The 19,215-nt window shown below is 44.7% G+C and overlaps 1 protein-coding gene across 9 annotated transcripts in view; it reads right to left on the bottom strand.

Moving 5' to 3' along the window:
* Positions 1-2,483: 2,483 nt before the first annotated feature.
* Positions 2,484-19,215, bottom strand: part of c21h10orf71 (chromosome 21 C10orf71 homolog) — a 105,996-nt gene continuing 89,264 nt past the window's right edge. For 5 of the 9 annotated variants that reach the window (XM_073025664.1, XM_073025666.1, XM_073025662.1 and 2 more), the window contains 2 exons: positions 17,627-17,800; positions 2,484-6,520 (listed from right to left, as the gene is read on the bottom strand). In XM_073025664.1, the coding sequence (XP_072881765.1) occupies positions 2,686-6,378 (3,693 nt within the window). In that variant the 5' untranslated portion in view covers positions 6,379-6,520; positions 17,627-17,800 and the 3' untranslated portion in view covers positions 2,484-2,685. The other 4 variants (XM_073025668.1, XM_073025663.1, XM_073025669.1 and 1 more) reach the window with 2 other exon arrangements.

Below are 19,215 nucleotides of genomic sequence, written 5' to 3'. Positions count from 1 at the left end.
TTCAAGATTATTGTTTATACCTTCAAATTCTTTGTAGGTCTTAACTCATTGAAGTAAGGAAATAATTTAATTTTTACTCATGGCTATTTCTGGAATCCCCAAGCCTGAAAGCTTGAAACCGCAGTGAGCAAAACAGTTTTGAATTGTCTTACTGTTTATTTCTTGCCAACCATCAGTGCCAAAAGTCACTGCTTTTTGAACACAAACACATGCAACTGATGCCATTTAAAAAATGTTCGCTAAAAATATTAATGTATTATACACAGTACTGTGCAAAAGTCTAAGGCACATATATATAGCTAGGGCATCTAAGACTTTTGCACAGTATTGTAGTAATTTTATGTATTGCACTGTACTGCTGCCACAAAAAAACACATTTCATGATATTTATGGGTGATGATAAACCTGATTCTGATATTGTTCTCTGCTGTAGACTGAGATGGGAATCATAACCATATAACCATATAACAATCACAGCATGGAAACAGGCCATTCCGGCCCTCCTAGTCCGTGCCGAACTCTTAATCTCACCTAGTCCCACCTACCTGCACTCAGCCCATAACCCTCCACTCCTTTCCTGTCCATATACCTATCCAATTTTACCTTAAATGACACAACTGAACTGGCCTCTACTACTTCTACAGGAAGCTCATTCCACATGATTAGGAAAAAGGAAAAAGGAGAGTGGAGGGAGCAGGAAGCACCAGAGAGACATTCTGTAATGTTCAATAAACCATTTGTTTGGAATTAAATAACCTTGGCTGGTGTCTCAGGGCTGGGTGTGTCTGCACCCCTGCCACCTCTCTGCCCCGGCACTGAAATCAGATAGCTGATTATCAGAGAAGTTCAGTTGAATCTAATATGTTCTGGACACAATTATTGAATAAGATTAGTGTCTTTGTATGTATGAAGCATTGCCTAGTAGGGATATGTGTAATGGGAGGTTAAACTAATTGGCACAAAATACCATCTATAAATTTGCTGATGATACAACCATTGTTAGTAGAATCTCAGATGGAGACAAGAGAGCGTACAGGAGCAACATATACCATCTAGTGGAGTGGTGTCCTAACAACAACCTTGCACTCAACGTCAATAAGACAAAAGAATTGATCGAGGACTTCAGACAGGGTAAGACGAAGGAACACATACCAATCCTCATAGAGGAATCAGAAGTGGACAGAGTGAGCAGTTTCAAGATCCTGGGCGTCAAGATCTCTGAGGCTCTAACCTAGTCCCAATGTACCGATGAAGCTATAACGAAGGAAAGACAGCAACTATATTTCATTAGGAGTTTGAAGAGATTTGGCAGGTCAACAAAAACAACTCAAACTTCTACAGATGTACCATGGAGAGCATTCTGACATCACTGTCTGGTATGGGGGGGGGGGGGGGGGAGGGACTACTGCACAGGACTGAAAGAAGATGCAGATGGTTGTAAATTTAGTCGGCTCCATCTTGGCTACTAGCCTACAAAGTACCCAGGACATCTTTAGGGAGCGGTGTCTCAGAAAGGCAACGTCCATTATTAAGGATCCCAGCAACCAGGGCATGCTCTTTTCTCACTGTTACCATCAGGTAGGAGGTACAGAAGCCTGAAGACACACACTCAGTGATTCAGGAACAGCTTCTTCCCCTCTGCCATCTGATTCCTAAATGGACATTGAACCCTTGAACACTACCTCACTTTTTAAATATATATTATTTCTGTTTTTACATGATTTTTAATCTATTCAATATACATATACAGTAATTTATTTATTTATTTTTACGCTTTTTATTCTATATTATGTATTACATTGAACTGCTGCTGCTAAGTTAACAAGTTTCATGTCACATGCCGGTGATAATAAACCTGATTCTGATTCGGACAAACGAACCTTATGAACTTGTTTTCTGTGGGAAAGTAGTGATCTTCCGAGTTTGACCACAGTTCAAGCAGAGTTATTTGAATTCAAATTCAAGCCAGCCTGACTGGGGATGCCTTGGTAAACATGTTGGAGCATTGTTAGAATTTCTCTCAGTGTGAGGGGATACTTGGGCTAGGAGGCCAACAGATTTAAGGATGCAGCATGGTACTTTGAACTTCATATCAACGTATTTCATCCTTCTGCTAAGAATCATCATTCAAACCCAGGCTTCAGAAAGCCTGAAATTTGGAACACAAGAGATTCTGCAGATGTTGGAAATCCAGAGCAACGCACACAAAATGCTGGAGGACCCCTATCACCTGCCAGCTTGTACTCCTTCCCCTCCCTCCACCACTGTCTTATTCGGGCTTCTTCCCCCTTCTTTTCCAGTCTTGATGAAGGGTCTCAGCCTGAAACATCGACTGTTAATTTGTTTCCATAGATGCTGCCTGACCTGCTGAGTCCCTCCACCATTTTGTCTCAAATTCGGTATGGGTTGTCATCAGTCATGTGACCAAGCCTGCCAACACACCATCATTAACTGCTCTCCCTTCGTCATTAAGAACCAATACGTTTTTTACACAACTTTTGTTTCTTTATTTCACTTTCCAATCTTTGATGCCACATCTAATTTAACATCTTAAGGGTTAAGAACCACAATACAAAGCAGCACGTGTATGGACATCTCCCTATGTAACTTCTGAGTAGCTCTATGGACACCAGTGGCTGTGACTCCTCTCCAGCAAAGGCCTTCACAGCCTTCATTGTCTCTATGTTAGTCGTTTTCTATGGCAATATCCTCCAGATCCCCCATGACTATTAATTCCAAGTTATGGTCTTCTGGTTGGATCTGACTATTTATCGCACTACACCAGGTCTCCTTTTCACTAGCTGCCCTGCTCCCTGTGTGAGAGTCATATAGTGTCTCAATATATGGCTGGTTTTCTTGCTCCTCTGTGTATCCCAGATCAAAGTTAGTCCGTTCATTCAGAGACTCCTCCTCCCTCTGTATCTCCAGGAGCACTGCGGGAGCTGACATTTGGGAAGGGGCCCTAAGAGACGACGTCAATGGGAAGGACAGAAATCCAGGATACAGCACGTAGGAAGTGTTAAAAAAGTCTAGTGTGGTATTTTGACCTGTTGAGGGTATGGACACTTGGAAATAATTCCCAGTTTCTGGATCGTACAATGTCTTCTGCTGCACTTGGATGGGAATATCTACAACAAAGTATTGACCAGTTTCGGGATCTTGAAGTAATTTCCGTTGGCTGAATGGGAATGAATGTAGAGGGGTAAAGGACTGAGCGCTATCTAACGCCAGGCTGTCAGGAAGGGCAGGGAAATCACACGGAGTGAGTGGCAGTTGAGGAGCTGGAGAGCAACTCGTGGGCAGCGGTGATGTGGGTACACTTGTGGGAGACATGGGCACACTTGGAGAAGCGTCATTTTCTGCTCCCTCGCTGCTCTGATATCTCTGCTTGCTCTCTGACCTTTTCCTCCTGGTTGCCAGCTTTTTGGCCCGGCGCAGTGCTTTCTCCGACTTGGGAGGGACAACAGGTGGTTTTGCCGCTGCTTTTGAATCCAGGCTGCATGTTGATTCCGGCCTTGGATTGGGAGTGGCTGAACTGGCCAAACACATCTCAACTGAGTCAGGCTTGGCACCTTCTGGGGTTTCATTTGATGGAAGCGTGGTTGGTGTTTCAGCATCTTCGCCCGCCCCTTTGGGCAGAGTTAGCTTTGTGGGTTTTGCTCCTGAGGCTGTTCTCAGTACATTCTCCTTGGCTTTAAACAGACCAAGTCGCGGGGAACTTGGGATGTTACTTCCTGATCTGTCTTCTTCCTGTTTTGAGAAAATACTGTAGAACTTTTCTTCGCACATGACCGCAGAACCATTCTCCTTTGTTTTATTCTCTGGCAGGCCTCTCAATATCTCCTGCGGGGAATGACTTTGAAATGTCATCAGCATGGCCTGTTTCTCCCCTCCCCTTTCAGAGCTTGTAGCTGGATCACTCAGTGCGTAATACTCTAACTCATTCCTTTCAAAGGTTTTGTCGTTTTTGGCTGCAGGGCGACTCTTCAAAACATTGGCATTATTTCCAGGACACAGCTCCTTCGAGTGGTGACCTGCCAGTGACTCCTGGACCTGGGACTTGCTGGTACCTAAGTCAATGTAGGACTGACCGGATAACTTTAAATCCTGCCTGGTCCTGTCCTCTCTTATAGAATGGGAAGAACCTCGGATGCTCGATGCACTCGGGTCTGTGGTTGGGAGACCAGCATCCTCTGATCGCCGTGACTCCTGCCTTCTGGAGTGCCTCTCGTGTGTGTGACCATCTTTCTCTGAGTGGCAGACCGGGTCACATTCAGGCTTTCTGTCACTGTGGGACTTACTCCGTCTCATCTCTGCCTTTTCTTGCGCAATTGGAGATGTCTCTGGGCTACCACTCGCAGTCAGCAAGTCCTGTGAAGTTGTCGTGGGAAGATCTGTCTTCAGTTTATTCAGCTGATGTGAAGCCCTTCTGTGTGGACTTCTTCCTGCATGAGTCTCTGATGCCGTCATGGCCGACTGAGGTCTGGAACTTCTTGTTCTCCAGACGGGGTAGCTCCCACCTTCTTTAACCGTCTGTGGTGATGGCAGGTTCAGATAGTTATCATTCTTCCCCGTGTCCAGCTCGCCTTTGGGAACCATGCCAACTTTGAGACCATCAGCAGGAGGTCTTGCATCTGCAACACTGGGCACCCTGCCAACCTTCCCCTGATCACTGGCATCAGTCGCACTGTTTTCCTGGTCGGCCAGCTGAACAGGAGCGGAAGATGTTCTTGTACTGGTCTGGTGGGTGCTTTGATAGAGATAGTACCTGGCTTTTCCAGGCTCCGACAGGTTCTGTGGAGCAACAGCTGGTGAATAGGTGGATTTTACCCGTTTCCTGACATCCTTCAGATTGTACATCAGATTTGATGCTTTGGATTTATAGCCTAAAAGTGTCTGGTTGTCACCTTTGATCTCATCGCCCTGATTGGTGCATGGCTGAGCGAAGGGAGGTGTCACCTCGGTGGGCTGGTTTCTGTGCGGTTCTGTTTCATTTGTACCGTGGACAATGTTTGGTGTCAGGAGCTTTGAAATGCTGAAGGAAGGGCTTTCCCCACGAGCAATTGGTTCAGCCAGTGCTACTGCTTCAGTCATGGGTGGACCTTTCGTGGCGGGTTCTTCCACACCCACTGACTCAGCCTCCATTTGCATTTTGTTTCTTGGGTACCTTGTGTTCCTCCACAGCTGAAAACCTTTCTCCTCAACCCCATTTTCTACCATTCCACCACTGCCCTCTTCAGATCTAACCATCTGAGGACTACCACCCTGATACTGGTTTCCTTTGACAGTGTGGAGATTTTCTTCAGCCACAGGCACATGGGGTTCTATGTCTCTATTACAGGGTGAACGATTGACTGGATGCTGCATCTCAGTTCCTTTGACTTTGTTAAGAGACTTTGCCTGCACTAATGAAGGAGCTTGTTTCTCAGCGATGGTACCTTCATCAGAAGCCTTCAGATGGACATTGGACTGAAGATTGGGGTTCTGTGTTTCAATGGAAGCATCCTCTTTAAACAGAGACTTGCTGTGATCCTGCCAGGATTTGAATGCACTGCATTCACTGTGAAGGAAACTGTTCTTTGTATCCAACTTCTTCAGCCTGCTGACTTTTTCAGACAGGGCTTTATCCAATTTTTTATTGGAGTCGTGAAGAGTCTTAAAGTCAGTAGGTTTTCGATATTGGGAGGATTTCAGATATCCTAAAGTATTGGTTTTGCTGCCTTTCTCTTGAGGAACATGTTTTTTAGTTACCCAATAATTCTCCTGACAAATAGCAGAAAAGCTGGATTTCTCTCTGTGCAAGCTGATGATGGCTGACGGGTCGAACTGCGCAATGTCTTTAATGGCGTCTTCCCCAGGTGGCTCAAAGTGTGAAGATGGCTTTGCATTGACCCCAACAGTCCCAGTGAAATTTCTGTCACATTGATGAAAAGCTCCAACTTTTGATTTCTGCTGGTTTTTCTCATTGGCTTCAATTAGGAAGCCATTTCCCATGCCAGCTTTCTCTTCTCCAATAGAATATTGTCCTGTTGATTCCTGGAATGTCTCTGGCAACTCTTTTGCTTGATTCTTGGTGACTTTAGGTGACACGTTACAGTTTTTCAGTTTGCCTCCAGAATACTTTTTCCCTTCTGGGGCTGGGGCAGCATGATTCACACTGACAGCCAGCGGTGATCTGTGCACCTCAAACTCATTGCACGAACCTTCTTCTACAACACACAAGCTCTTGAAAGCACGTTCCGTAAGACTACTTACTTCTCTATCTGCTTCGTCCAAAATGCTCCCAGCACTTGACGTATCACTAAAACCATCCACGGGTTTAGAATGTGCCTGCATGATTCTCCTTTTAGCTGAACCTCTATTATTAAGTGAGTCCATGGCTCAGATCTGTTCCCCACAGTCTGTTTCGTTGAGGAGGTTCTCTGCGCTTCTACGATACTTTGCTTAGTACTCAAGAATTCTGAAGCTTCTTCATCCTTCATCCATTCAGATACCAGGTCATGAAACAAGGATTTCTTTCCTGTGTAATAAAAACAATGCTTTAGTTTAAAGGTTTATCATATTGATATCTGTACCATAATATCATGTCTGCACACTTTTGTTTTGATACCCTTGAATGGAAAAGCCTATAAACAGAAGTGGATTCAGCCCAGTGTATCAAGGGTAAAGCGCTCTCCACTATGGAGTGCATCTATAAAGAGCACTGTCACAAGAAAGCATCAGGGACCCCCACCATCCTGGCCATACTCTATTCAGGAAGGAGGTTCAGGAGCAGTTATTACCCCTCAACCATGAGGCTTCTGAACCAGAGTGAACACTGAACTGACCCCAGAACCCATAGACTCACTTTCAAGGACCCTACAATCCATGCTCTCAATATTTATTTACTTATGTATGTATTTATTTATTTTTCTTTTTGCATTTGGACTCTTGTTTTTTTGCACATTGTTTATCAATCTTTGTGTGTAGTTTTTCATTGATTTTATTGTGTTAGTTTGTATCTACTGTGAATACCCTCAGGAAAATGAATCTCAGGGCAGTATATGGTGATAATAAATTTACTTTGAACTTTGAACTTGGAGATGGGGCAAAGGGAGAGTGCAGAGCTTTACAAAATAATCGTAAATTGGTAAAATGATAAGTAACAAACACAAAATGTTGGAGGAACCCAGCAGGTCAGGCAGCATCTCTGGAGAGGAATAAGGAGTCAACATTTGGGCTGAACTCTTTATCAGTCTGAAATGACCTTGCAGTGACTGAAAGTGACATTCCCCTCACCTGGTCTCACCTATCACCTGGCAGATTGCAGCTTTTCCCTTCCCCTCACCTTCTGGCTTCCGTCCTCTTTCCTTCCAGAACAGAGGTGAAGATGAATTTCTTTAGCCAGAGGAAAGCAAATCTGTGAAATTCATTATCGTAGATGGCTGTGTATATTTAAAGTGGAGGTTGATAAGTTCTTGATTAGTCAAAGCATCAGAGGTTACATTGGGAAGGTAGGGGAATGGATTTGTGAGGGATAATCTAAGTTCAAGTTTATTATCATTTGACTATACATATATACAACCAAATGAAATATTGTTTCTCCAGACCATGATGACCAGCTCAAAACATGTATCACGCATAGCATTAAAAACAAAATATTATCATAAGTAAGTCAATAAAATATAATTCAAAATGCATATGGTGCACAGCACAGGTAACAAGTAAGCAGCTCACTGTTCCAGTGACAAGACATTAGTGGTGGTGCAGTAGTCAATCTACCATAATGGAACAGACTCATTAGTCCGAATGGCTTAATTCTGCTCCCATGTCTTACGGTCTTCTGGTCTTATTTTCCAGCTTCGTGCCCCATCTTGCTCACTCCCACAGATCACCATTCGAGGTATGTCTCCCACCTGCCTTGATCGCCATGGAATGAGCATTTTGACTGCTCAAACAAATAAAAGTAGTGTCAAACCTTCTATTCATATTGGTATTATATCTTTATGGTCCATTTCCTAACTTCAAACATGTTACCTTCCTTAACCTTCTCTGAACTGAGAAACTTGGAGGACAGCAAAAGGTGGAGTGTTGTGCATACTGGTTAGCACAACGCTTTACAGCAGGCGACTCGGGTTCAATTCCCACCACTGCTTGCTTGTAAGGAGTCTGTCCATTCTCCCATTTCCTTCGGGTGCTCAGCTTTCCTCCCAGATCACAAAAAATGTATCAGTTGGTAGGCTAACTGGTCATTGTAAATTATCCTGTGATCAGTCTAGCATTAAGTTGGGGGATTGCTGGGTAGTGTGTTTTGAAGGGCAGGAAGGGCCTACTCCGTTCTGAATCCCAATAAGTAAATACTTCATTAGGAGTTTGAAGAGATTTGGTACATCAACAAATACACTCAAAAACTTCTATAGATGTACCGTGGAGAGCATTCTGACAGGCTGCATCACTGTCTGGTATGGGGGGTGGGGGGCTACTGCACAGAACTGAAAGAAGCTGCAGAGGATCGTAAATTTAGTCAGCTCCATCTTGGGTATCAGCCTACAATGTACCCAGGAGTTCTTCAAGGAGCAGTGTCTCAGAAAGGTAGCATCCCTTATTAAGGACCTCCAGCACCCAGGGCATGCCCTTTTCTCACTGTTACCATCAGGTAGGAGGGTACAGAAGCCTGAAGGCACACACTCAGAGATTCAGGAACAGCTTCGTCCCCCTGCCACCCGATTCCTAAATGGACATTGAACTCTTGGACACTACCTCACTTTTTAAAGATATAGTATTTCTGGTTTTTTTTGCACAATTTTTAATCTATTCAATATACGTATACTGTAATTGATTTAGTTATTTATTATTACTTTTTTTCTTCTAGATTATGTATTGCATTGAACTGCTGCTGCTAAGTTAACAAATTTCACATCACATGCCGGTGATAATAAACCTGATTCTGATTCTGAAATAAGTAAGTAGGTAAGCAAATAAATAAATAAACAAAGTGGGTGAATAAATAAATAAGGTGGTAAAATATGTTGTGAAAAACAAGAACATGTCTCAATATTGAAGAACTTCTTAGCTTCAAAAGCCTGCCTACTCACTTTGGTTTTCAGTACTATAGTCACATTGGCAGAAGTGTAACTGTGAACAGAATAGAATTAAAGAATTGCTAAAGCTTGATCATTCAGTTGGGGAAGTCAATGTATATAGCAATCTTAAAATGTTAAATAATTTTAAAGGGGCATTGACATATTTTTCTATCATTTTGCTTTCCTGTGTTTATCTCTTATGCAATACATTTTTGACTTTATGCGGTCTGATAACTGTGATCAGAAATATTAATAATTATAATTCAAAGTTTGTTTTCAATCCCACAGACCTTGAATTAAGTAACAGTAAAGATGTTTAATTTTTTATTTATGCTTGTATGCAATAATCCATCCTCTGTTCTCTTATTTAATTAATGAACAGGCAGATATGTGGGAAGGAGAGTATTCAATCTACAGTATGTTTACTTTAGAAATCAATTCACATTCAGTTAATCACACACAAAAACCCCACAAAGTTCACTGTAGTGTCTGGAAATTATTTCCTTGAACTTAACATAAATTTTATCTTAAATTTGGGATCAGAATAACTGGTCTCATAGAAATCTAACTTTTGATAAAGTATTGGTTAACTTCTTCTTCAATGGACATAGGAGACAGAGATGGTGACATTAATCGCAGGGTTTTCTGCAGATCCTGGAAATCCAGAGCAACACACAGAAAATGCTGGAGGAACTCAGCAGGTCAAGCAGCATCTATGGAAATTGTCGATGTTTCAGGCCGAGTCCTTTCTTCAGGGCTGAAATGAAAGGGTGAAGATGCCGGAATGAAAAGGTGGGGCAAGGGGAAGGAGGTTAGCTAGAAGATGATAGGTGAAGCCAGGTGGGTGGGAAAGGTAAAGGGCTGGGGAAGGAGTCTGATAGGAGAATAGAGTGGACCGTAGGAGAAAGCAACCCAGAGGAGGTGATAAGCAGGTGAGGAGAATAGGTGGGGAATAGAAGAAGAGAGAAGGGGATAAAGGAAGAGGAGATGGCCAGAGTGGGAGATAGAAAAAGAGGGAAGAGGATAAAGGATCTCGGCCCAGAACGTTGACTCTTTATTCCTCTCCATAGATGCTGCCTGACTTGCTGAGTTCCTTCAGCATTTTCTGTGTGTTGCTCAATGTTTAAAATTATTTGGAAGTTTAAGTAATATAGAAAATAGAACCATAGAAAACCTACAGCACAATACAGACCTTTCAGCCCACAAAGCTATGCCGAACATGTCCTTACCTTAGAACTACCTAGGCTTTATCCATAGCCCTCTATTTTTCTAGGCTCCATGTACCTATCCAAGAGTCTCTTAAAAGATCCTGACATCCACTGTCATCAGACTATTCACTGACATCTTCTACAAACCCACTGACTCCCATAACTATCTTGACTATACCTCTTCCCACCCTGCCCAATGCAAAAATGCCATTCCCTATTCCCAGTTCCTCCGTCTCCGCCGCATCTGCTCCCAGGATGAGGCTTTCCATTCCAGGACTTCTCAAATGTCCTCTTTCTTTCAAGACCGTGGTTTCCCTTCTGGCGTCATCAAAGATGCCCTCACCCGCATCTCCTCCACTTCCCGCACTTCAGCCCTTAACCCATCCTCCCGTCACCACAACAGGGACAGGGTTCCCCTTGTCCTCACCTACCACCCAACCAGCGTCCGGATCCAGCATATTATCCTCCGCAACTTCCGCCACCTTCAACAGGACCCCACCACCAAGCACATCTTTCCCTCCCTACCCCTCTCAGCTTTTCGCAGGGATCGTTCCCTCCACGACTACCTGGTCTATACGTCCCTCCCCACAGAACTCCCACCTGGCACTTATCCCTGCAAGCGCAAATGCTACACCTGTCCCCACACCTCCCCCCTTACCACCATTCCGGGCCCCAGACAGTCCTTCCAGGTGAGGCAACACTTCACCTGCGAGTCTGCTGGAGTCGTCTATTGCATCCGGTGCTCCCGGTGCGGCCTCCTCTACATCGGCGAGACCCGGCGCAGATTGGGAGACCGCTTCGTCAAGCACCTCCGCTCCATCCGTCACAATAGATAGGACCTCCCAGTTGCCACCCACTTCAACTCTGCCTCTCATTCCCATCTAGATATGTCCATACATGGCCTCCTCTACTGCCATGATGAGGCCAAACTCAGGTTGGAGAAGCAACACCTCATCTACCGTCTGGGTAGCCTCCAGCCTGGTGGTATGAACATTGAATTCTCCAATTTCCGGTAATTCCCTCCCCCTCTCCCTTCCCCTATCCTAGGTCCCTCTCTGCCTCTCCCCTCTTTCAACTTTCTGCTCCTTTACCTCTACAGTTCTTTCATGCATATCCCCTCCCCCTCACCCTTTATCTTTCCTCTGATTGGTTTTCCACCTGGCGCCTCTAGGCCCTACCCCCTCCCCATCTCTATTACTGGGCTTCGGCCCTCTCTTCCCCCCCATTCCTGATGAAGGGTCTCGCCCCGAAACGTTGGCTACTCTTTTCTCACGGATGGTGCCTGACCTGCTGAGTTCTTCCAGCATTGTGTTCGTATTCTTTGATCCACAGCATCTGCAGTTGTACTTTTGTGTCTTAAAAGACCCTATCGTATCCGCCTCCACCACTGTCACTGGCAGCCCATTCCACGCACTCACCACTCTCTGTGTAATAAACTTACCCCTGACATCTCCTCTGTACCTACTCCCCAGCACTTTAAAACTTAGGCCCTCACCCTATCCTCCCATCACCACACCAGGGACCGTGTTCCCCTTGTCCTCACCTACCACCCCAGCAGCTTCCGGATCCAGCACATTATCCTCCACAACTTCCGCCACCTTCAACAGGACCCCACCACTAAGGACATCTTTCCCTCCCTACCCCTCTCTGCTTTTCGCAGGGATCGTTCCCTCCGCAACTGCCTGGTCCACACGTCCCTCCCCACAGATCTCCCACCAGGTACTTATCCCTGCAAGCGTAAGTGCTACACCTGTCCCTACACCTCCCCTCTTACCACTATTCAGGGCCCCAAACAGTCCTTCCAGGTGAGGCAACACTTCACTTGTGAGTCTGTTGGGGTAATCTATTGCATCCGGTGCTCCCGGTGCGGCCTCCTCTACATCTGTGAGACCCGACGCAGATTCGGGGACCGCTTCGTCGAGCACCTCCACTCCGTCCGCCACAACAGACAGGATCTCCCGGTTGCCACCCACTTCAACTCTGCTTCACATTCTCATTCAGATATATCCATACATGGCCTCCTCTACTGCCGTGATGAGGCCAAACTCAGGTTGGAGGAGCAACACCTCATATACCGTCTCCAGCCCCTTGGTATGAACATCTAATTCTCCAACTTCCGGTAATTCCCTCCCTCTCCCTTCCCTATCACACTTTTACTCTGCCTCCTCTTCTAGCTGCCTATCACCTCGCTCATGATTCTGCCTTCTTCTACTACCCATAGTGCTTTCCCCTTACATTCCTTCTTCACCTCTCTGGCCTATCCCCTCCCTGCTTCCCCTCCCCCACTCCTTGATCTTTCCTCTGATTGGTTTTTCACCTTCACCTTCCCCCTCTCCCCACCTTCTTTATAGGGCCCCTGCCCCCTCCTTCTTCAGTCCTGACAAAGGGTCTCGGCCCGAAATGTTGACTGCTCCTTTCAACGGATGCTGCCTGACCTGCTGAGATCATCCAGCTTGTTTGTACGTGTTGACTTTAAAACTGTGCCCTCTCATGCTATCCATTTCAGCCCTGGGAAAAAGCTTTGACTGTTCACACGATCAGTGCCTCTCTATCTTGTACACATCCCAGCATATCCAATACTATGCAATACTAGAATATAGAAGGTAATATGTTAAATTTATTGCTTAGCTTCTTTCTGCGATGTCTTCCCCAGCACCTCACTCTGCTGCTACAACCCAAGGACTTGTGTTTTTAATTGGCCACAGTAACTTTTGCCCACCACTTTAGGAGAGGATTATTGGGAATTAACAAGATAGAAAGGAACTCTCATACTTGAAGGGCTGATTGGTCACCTCCTAAGTACTCTGGATTTCCAGCATCAGCAGAATTGTACAGTACAGTCCTCCTTTGCCTTCCCTTCGAGAACAGGGCTCCTCACTGGAAGAGCTGAGTACTGGGGAACTGCTTGTTCCATATCCAGGATGCTCTGCCAATTGCCAGGGTGTAGTCTAACAGATACTGGTCACCCACCTGTGCCTGTGGAGAACCTTTGCAACAAATGGTCCTTTAATCTCAAGGTGAGGGAAAGGTAGGAGAGACATTCGCTCCATCCGCAACGGCAGCCAATCATTTAAATTCCACTGCCCATTGCTACTTAGATATGTCGGTCCATGGCCCCTCTACTGCCACAATGAGACCACGCTCAGAATGGAGAACCAAAACCTCTTATTCCGTTGTGTAGCTTCAACCCGAGAGCATTGATTTCTATAACTTCCAGTCATTTCTCCCCCTGCTCTTTTCTTCCACTCTCTATTCTAACTGTCCTCTTACCCCTTCTCTTCTCCTCACCTACCTATCACCTCCCTCTGGTGCCCACTCCTTGCCTTTCTCGCATGGTCCACTCTCTCCTCCTATCAGATTCCTTCTTCTTCAGCCTTTCATCATTTCCCCCTATCATCTTCTATCTTCTCACTTAATTCCTCCTTCCCACCCACCCACCCTCCCTCTCACCTGGACTCATTTATCACCTACCAGCTTGTATTCCTCCTCCTCCCCCACCTTCTTCCCCCTTTCTTTCCAGTCCTAATGAAGACTCTCGGCTGAACTGACAGACAGACATACTTTATTGATCCCGAGGGAACTGGTTTTCGGTACAGCCGCGCCAACCAAGAATAGTGTAGAAATACAGCAATATAAAACCATAAGTAATTAAATAATAATAAGTAAATTATTCCAAGTTGAAATAAGTCCAGGACCAGCCTATTGGCTCAGGGTGTCTGACACTCCGAGGGAGGAGTTGTAAAGTTTGATGGCTACAGGTAGGAATGACTTCCTATGACGCTCAGTGTTGCATCTTGGTGGAATGAGTTTCTGGCTGAATGTACTCCTGTGCCTAGCCAGTACATTATGGAGTGGATGGGAGTCATTGTCCAAGATGGCATGCAACTTGGACAGCATCCTCTTTTCAGTTGACTCTTTATTCCTCTTCATAGATGCTACCTGATCTGGATTTCCAGCATCTGGAGAATCTCTTGTGGGTATGGGAAACCTGTTGGACTCCACCCATATTGCAGTACTGTATTTACAGGCATACATGTTCTACCACAAGTTCTTCAATATATTGACTGTACCTAACTGTGATCGCAGCGCCAGATTGATGGTGCTGACCTCTACCCAAACAGCAGAAAGACTACCACTGGATGATATAACTCAGAACAAAGTGCTCCCTTTTGGGATGCAGCACAGAATAGGCTCTTCTGGCCTAGTGAGTCGCACTGCCAGCAATCCACTTATTTAACCCTAGCCTAATCACAGGACAATTTACAAAGACCAATTAACCTACTAACCAATACACCTTTGGACAGTGGGAGGAAAGTGGAGCACCAGGAGGAAACCTACGCGTACACAGGGAGGACGTACAAACTCCTTACAGATGGCGTTGGATTGAACTCTGACGCCCTGCGCTGTAATAGTGCCATGCTAACTGTTACACTATCGTAATATCTCTGGTGTAATGAGTTACAGAACCTCTGTAATTCCAATCTGAACTGTGACTGAATATATTTAAATTATTCATAAAGACTATAAAGTTAATTAACGAACAAAATGCCTAATGGTGTTTATTACTAACAGTTAGGATAATGTAATCTTCAGGATGTATTAAGGGATTTTGTTTGTTGGACTTATTAGCCTACAGAGGCTTGTAGACTCAGCCAGCGACATCACGGGCACAACACGCCCACCATCAAGGGCAGCTGTAACCAAAGACCCTCATCATCTGGGATATGCCCTCTTCTCATTACCACCATCATGGAAGAGGTACAGGAGTTTGAAGACCCACAGTTGATTCATGAACAGCTCTTTCCCCTCTGTCATCAGATTTCTGAATGAACGCATGAACACTACACAAGAGATTCTGCAGATGCTGGAAATCCAGAGCAACACACTCAAAATGCTGAAGGAACTCAGCAAATCAGGCAGCATCGATGGAAATTAATAAACAGTCAACGTTTCAGACTGAGAGCTTCAGCAGAGAGCGTCCTGATTGCACAAACCAGCATTTTGGGTGTATTACATCATTGTAGATGTTGATAGTAACCAACTGTGTGCTAACCACTAACTACAGTGGGGCCGCATGGTAGCATAGTGGCGAGAACAATGCTTTACGGTACCAGCGACCCGGGTTCAACTCCCACCGCTGCCTGTAAGGAGTTTGTACGTTCTCCCCGTGACCGTGTGGGTTTCCTCCGGATGCTCCAGCTTCCTCCCACAGTCCGGTTAGTAGGTTAACTAGTCATTGTAAATTGTCCTGTCATTAGGCTAGGGTTAAATCGAAAGCTTGAAAGGCCGGAAGGGCCTGTTCTGTGCTGTAATTATCTATTTATGTAAATAAATACATAACTAAATGAATAAGTGAATAAATAAATAAATGGATTTAAAGCAATATCATTAGCCATTTTGTCCAGTCCTGATGAAAGGTCTCAGCCCAAAATATGGACCGTTTATTCACTTCCATCAACGCTGTTTGACCAGCTGTGTTCCTTCAGTATTCTGTGTTTGTAACACAAGCTCATTATTCTACATTTTCTACTATTTATTTATTCAGATGGTGAGGGAATATTTGTAATTAGTCATATTTATGTATGATGAGAAAATCTGCAGATGCTGGAAATCCAAAACAACACACATAAAATGCTGGAGGGACTCAGCAGGTCAGGCAGCATCTACGGAAAAGCGTAAACAGTCAACATTTCAAGCTGAGACCCTTCATCAGGACTGGGAGAAAAGATGAGAAGACAGAGCAAGAAGGTGGGAGGAGGGGAGGAAGAAGTACAAGGTGATAGGTCAAACTGGGAGAGGGGAGAAGTGAAGTAAAGAGCTGGAAAGCTGATAGGTGAAAGAGATAAAGGGCCAGAGAAGAGAGAATCTGATGGGTGGGGTATAAGACCATGGTGAAGGTGGGGAGGCAATTACTGGAAGTTGCCATTCCCATTCCCATTTCCCTCTCTTCCCTTATCTCCTTACCAGCTCAACACCTCCCTCTGGTGCTCCTCACCTTTCCCTTTCTTCCCTGGACTTCTTCCTCCCGCACCCCACTTTATTGCTCTAAATTCTCCTCTTTTTTCCAGTCCTGATGAAGAACCTTGGCCTAAAACGTTGACTGTTTACTCTTTTCCATAGATGCTGCCTGGCCTGCTGAGTTCCTCCAGCATTTTGTGTGTGATATTTATATATGAATTGTATTTATTATCAAGGACCAAGCTTCAGCTTTGTTCACCATATACTTTTACACGTATTAGGGATTTGCTGTGGTGTATTGGCCGACGTGCAACAAAAAGCATCATTCAACAATTATAATGAATAAAGAATAACTGAAAAAATAAAGTTGGAGATTAAAAAGTGTGGATATGAAATAAATTGTGCATAAATACACCAATCTCAGTATGAATTTACCATGTATACAGCAGTATAAAAAGGGGGTTAAATTTATTATATTTAATTTACAATACTCCCTCGCATTCTGAAATAGACTTAATTGCAATATTTCTAAATATTACAAATCCCTAGGATTTTATCTGGTTGAGTTTATTTTTGAAAATAAGGTGGGGGGGGGGGGGATGAACAAGTTGAAGATTTGACATTGAAAGTCTTTGTCTGCTGACAAACGTCCTGCCAGGAGAAGGCAGACTGCTCCATGAAGTAGAGGGTCCTCACATCGAATGCTGCCTAGTGAAGTATCGAGGCACTAGGCCAGCTGAAAGAGTTTTCAGAGCATGTTAATGACTGAAATTCAATCCCACTCCTAGCCAGTAACGGTGATACGTTATACATAATCAACTCAGTCTGTAACAGGTGGTTTAGTCTCTCCGTGCCTTCATACTTGGCTGTGGCCACCAGGATCGTCCCCAGATTGACTGCTCTTCCTTAACCAGCACAAAATGCTCGAGGAACTCAACAGGTCAGGCAGTATCCATCGAGCAGAATAAACAGTTAATGTTTAGGGCCGAGACCCTTCATCAGGACTGGCAGGGAAGGGGGAAGAAGCCAGAATAAAAAGGCGGGGGAGGGGAAGGAGTACAAGCTCGCAGGTGATGGGAAAGTGGGGAAGGTGGGGTGAAGAAAGAAGCTGGGAAGTGATAGGTGGAAAAGGTAAAGCGCTGAAGAAGAAGAAGAAGAAGAAGAAACACAGTAGGGGAGGGCAGTGGACCATGGTTGAAAGAGGAGGAGGGGCACCAGATGGGTTGGTGAGAAGGGAAGGGTTGAGGGGTAACCAGGCTTTCTGCTTCTCATTGTCTTGTAGGTGGCCCTCAACACCCAGTGGGCTAATGAGAACTACAGATATTCCCTCAGAGATTCCACACCTGGTTCATGTATCTAACAGTTCAGGTAATAGATTATTGTGGCTTTGTAACTTACATACAACTTGGCAGAACTGTCACCATGACTTGATTTGTTTATTTGGCATCACAAAGGTTCAGCTGGAGTCACTGCATTAAGAAACACTTGGATAGTGTTTTCCAACATGCCAATAAGAGATCTGACACCACAGAAAATTTACGTCATGGAAGGAGGATATTTGGCCCTTCATGCCTGTGTTCAAAGTTCAAAGTTCAAAGTAAATTTATGATCAAAGTACATATACTACATTGAGATTCATTTCTTTGCAGGCATTTACAGGAAAAAAGAAGTACAACAGAATTTATGAAAAACAATGGCTGATAAATATGCAAAAGAAGACAAACTGTGCAAATAAAAATAAGACCAGGAAGAAGAGCTGTAATATGTCCTTGAAAGAGAGTCCGTAGGTCATAGAAACAGTTCAGTGTAGTGGTGAATGAAGGTATCCCCTCTGATTCAAGAACCTGATGGTTGAAGGGTGATAACTGTTCCTGAACCTGGTGTTGTGGGACCCAAGGCCCCTGTACCTCCTGCCCAATGGTAGTAGTGGGAAGAGAGCTTGGCCTGGACGGTGGGCGGTCTTTGATGAAGGGTGCTGCTTTCTTGCTGCAGTGCTACATGTAATGGTGGGGAGGAGGTCTTTGCCTGTGAAGGATTGCACTGTATCCATCATTTTCTGCATCCTTCTCCATTCCTGGGTATTGTTGTTTCCCTACTAGCCAATGATGCAACCAGTCAGGATACCCGGGTTCAGCTGAGGGTTAACAAACCTGACAGGCAAAACAAAATTAATGGAAACAGCAACGAAGAATCCTTCTACATCTGAGTGTGACGGTATTCCTGAGTCTCCACCAGGACTTGCATGACTGAGTAGTGAAAACCGAGGAAGCTACTGACATGATGAAAGAAGCCCTGAACACCACCAGGGATGGAAGAGCTTCATTGCTGTCCTGAGGTAGTGGTGTAATTGGGTGTGTGTGTGTGTGTGTGTGTGTGTGTGTGTGTGTGTGTGTGTGTGTGTGTGTGTGTGTGTGTGTGTGTGTGTGTGTGTGTGTGTGTGTGTGTGTGTGTGTGTGTGTGTGTGTGTGTGTGTGTGTGTGTGTGTGTGTGTGTGTATATACACACACATTACCATTGTATTATAAGGCACTCGGATGGGTACATGGATAGGGAGGAGTTGGAGGAATGTGAACTAAATACAAGTAAATGGGAGTGGATTTGATGGGCTTCTTATTCAGAATGGGTGAGCTGGGATGAAGCTGCTGTTTCCATATTGTATGTGTTCTCTATATCCTTTTGGACTACTCCCTGAGAGAATTTTATTTCACATCATCTCTCAACCATCTTTCAAGTGCTTGATTTTCATCCCCACCCAGATTTTTTGCCCCTCTGCTGATGGAAACAGGCCAATCCTATTAGTCTATCCAAATGCCTCATCATTTTATGCACTCATAAACCTCCCATTGTTCAGTCCACACTCCAGTTCTGGGGTACCCAGGGTTGCATTCTTTCTCGTGAGACATTCCATGGACAACTGGTGGGAAGGCTCATAACTTAGGGTATGCCACTGAGATTGCAAACAAATACACAAGACGTACTTACTCACT

Source organism: Hemitrygon akajei, chromosome 21 (assembly GCF_048418815.1).
Source record: "Hemitrygon akajei chromosome 21, sHemAka1.3, whole genome shotgun sequence".
Classification (NCBI taxonomy): domain Eukaryota; kingdom Metazoa; phylum Chordata; class Chondrichthyes; order Myliobatiformes; family Dasyatidae; genus Hemitrygon; species Hemitrygon akajei.
Note: the sequence above shows the minus strand (reverse complement) of the source record. Positions and strands in the feature narration are given on the sequence as shown.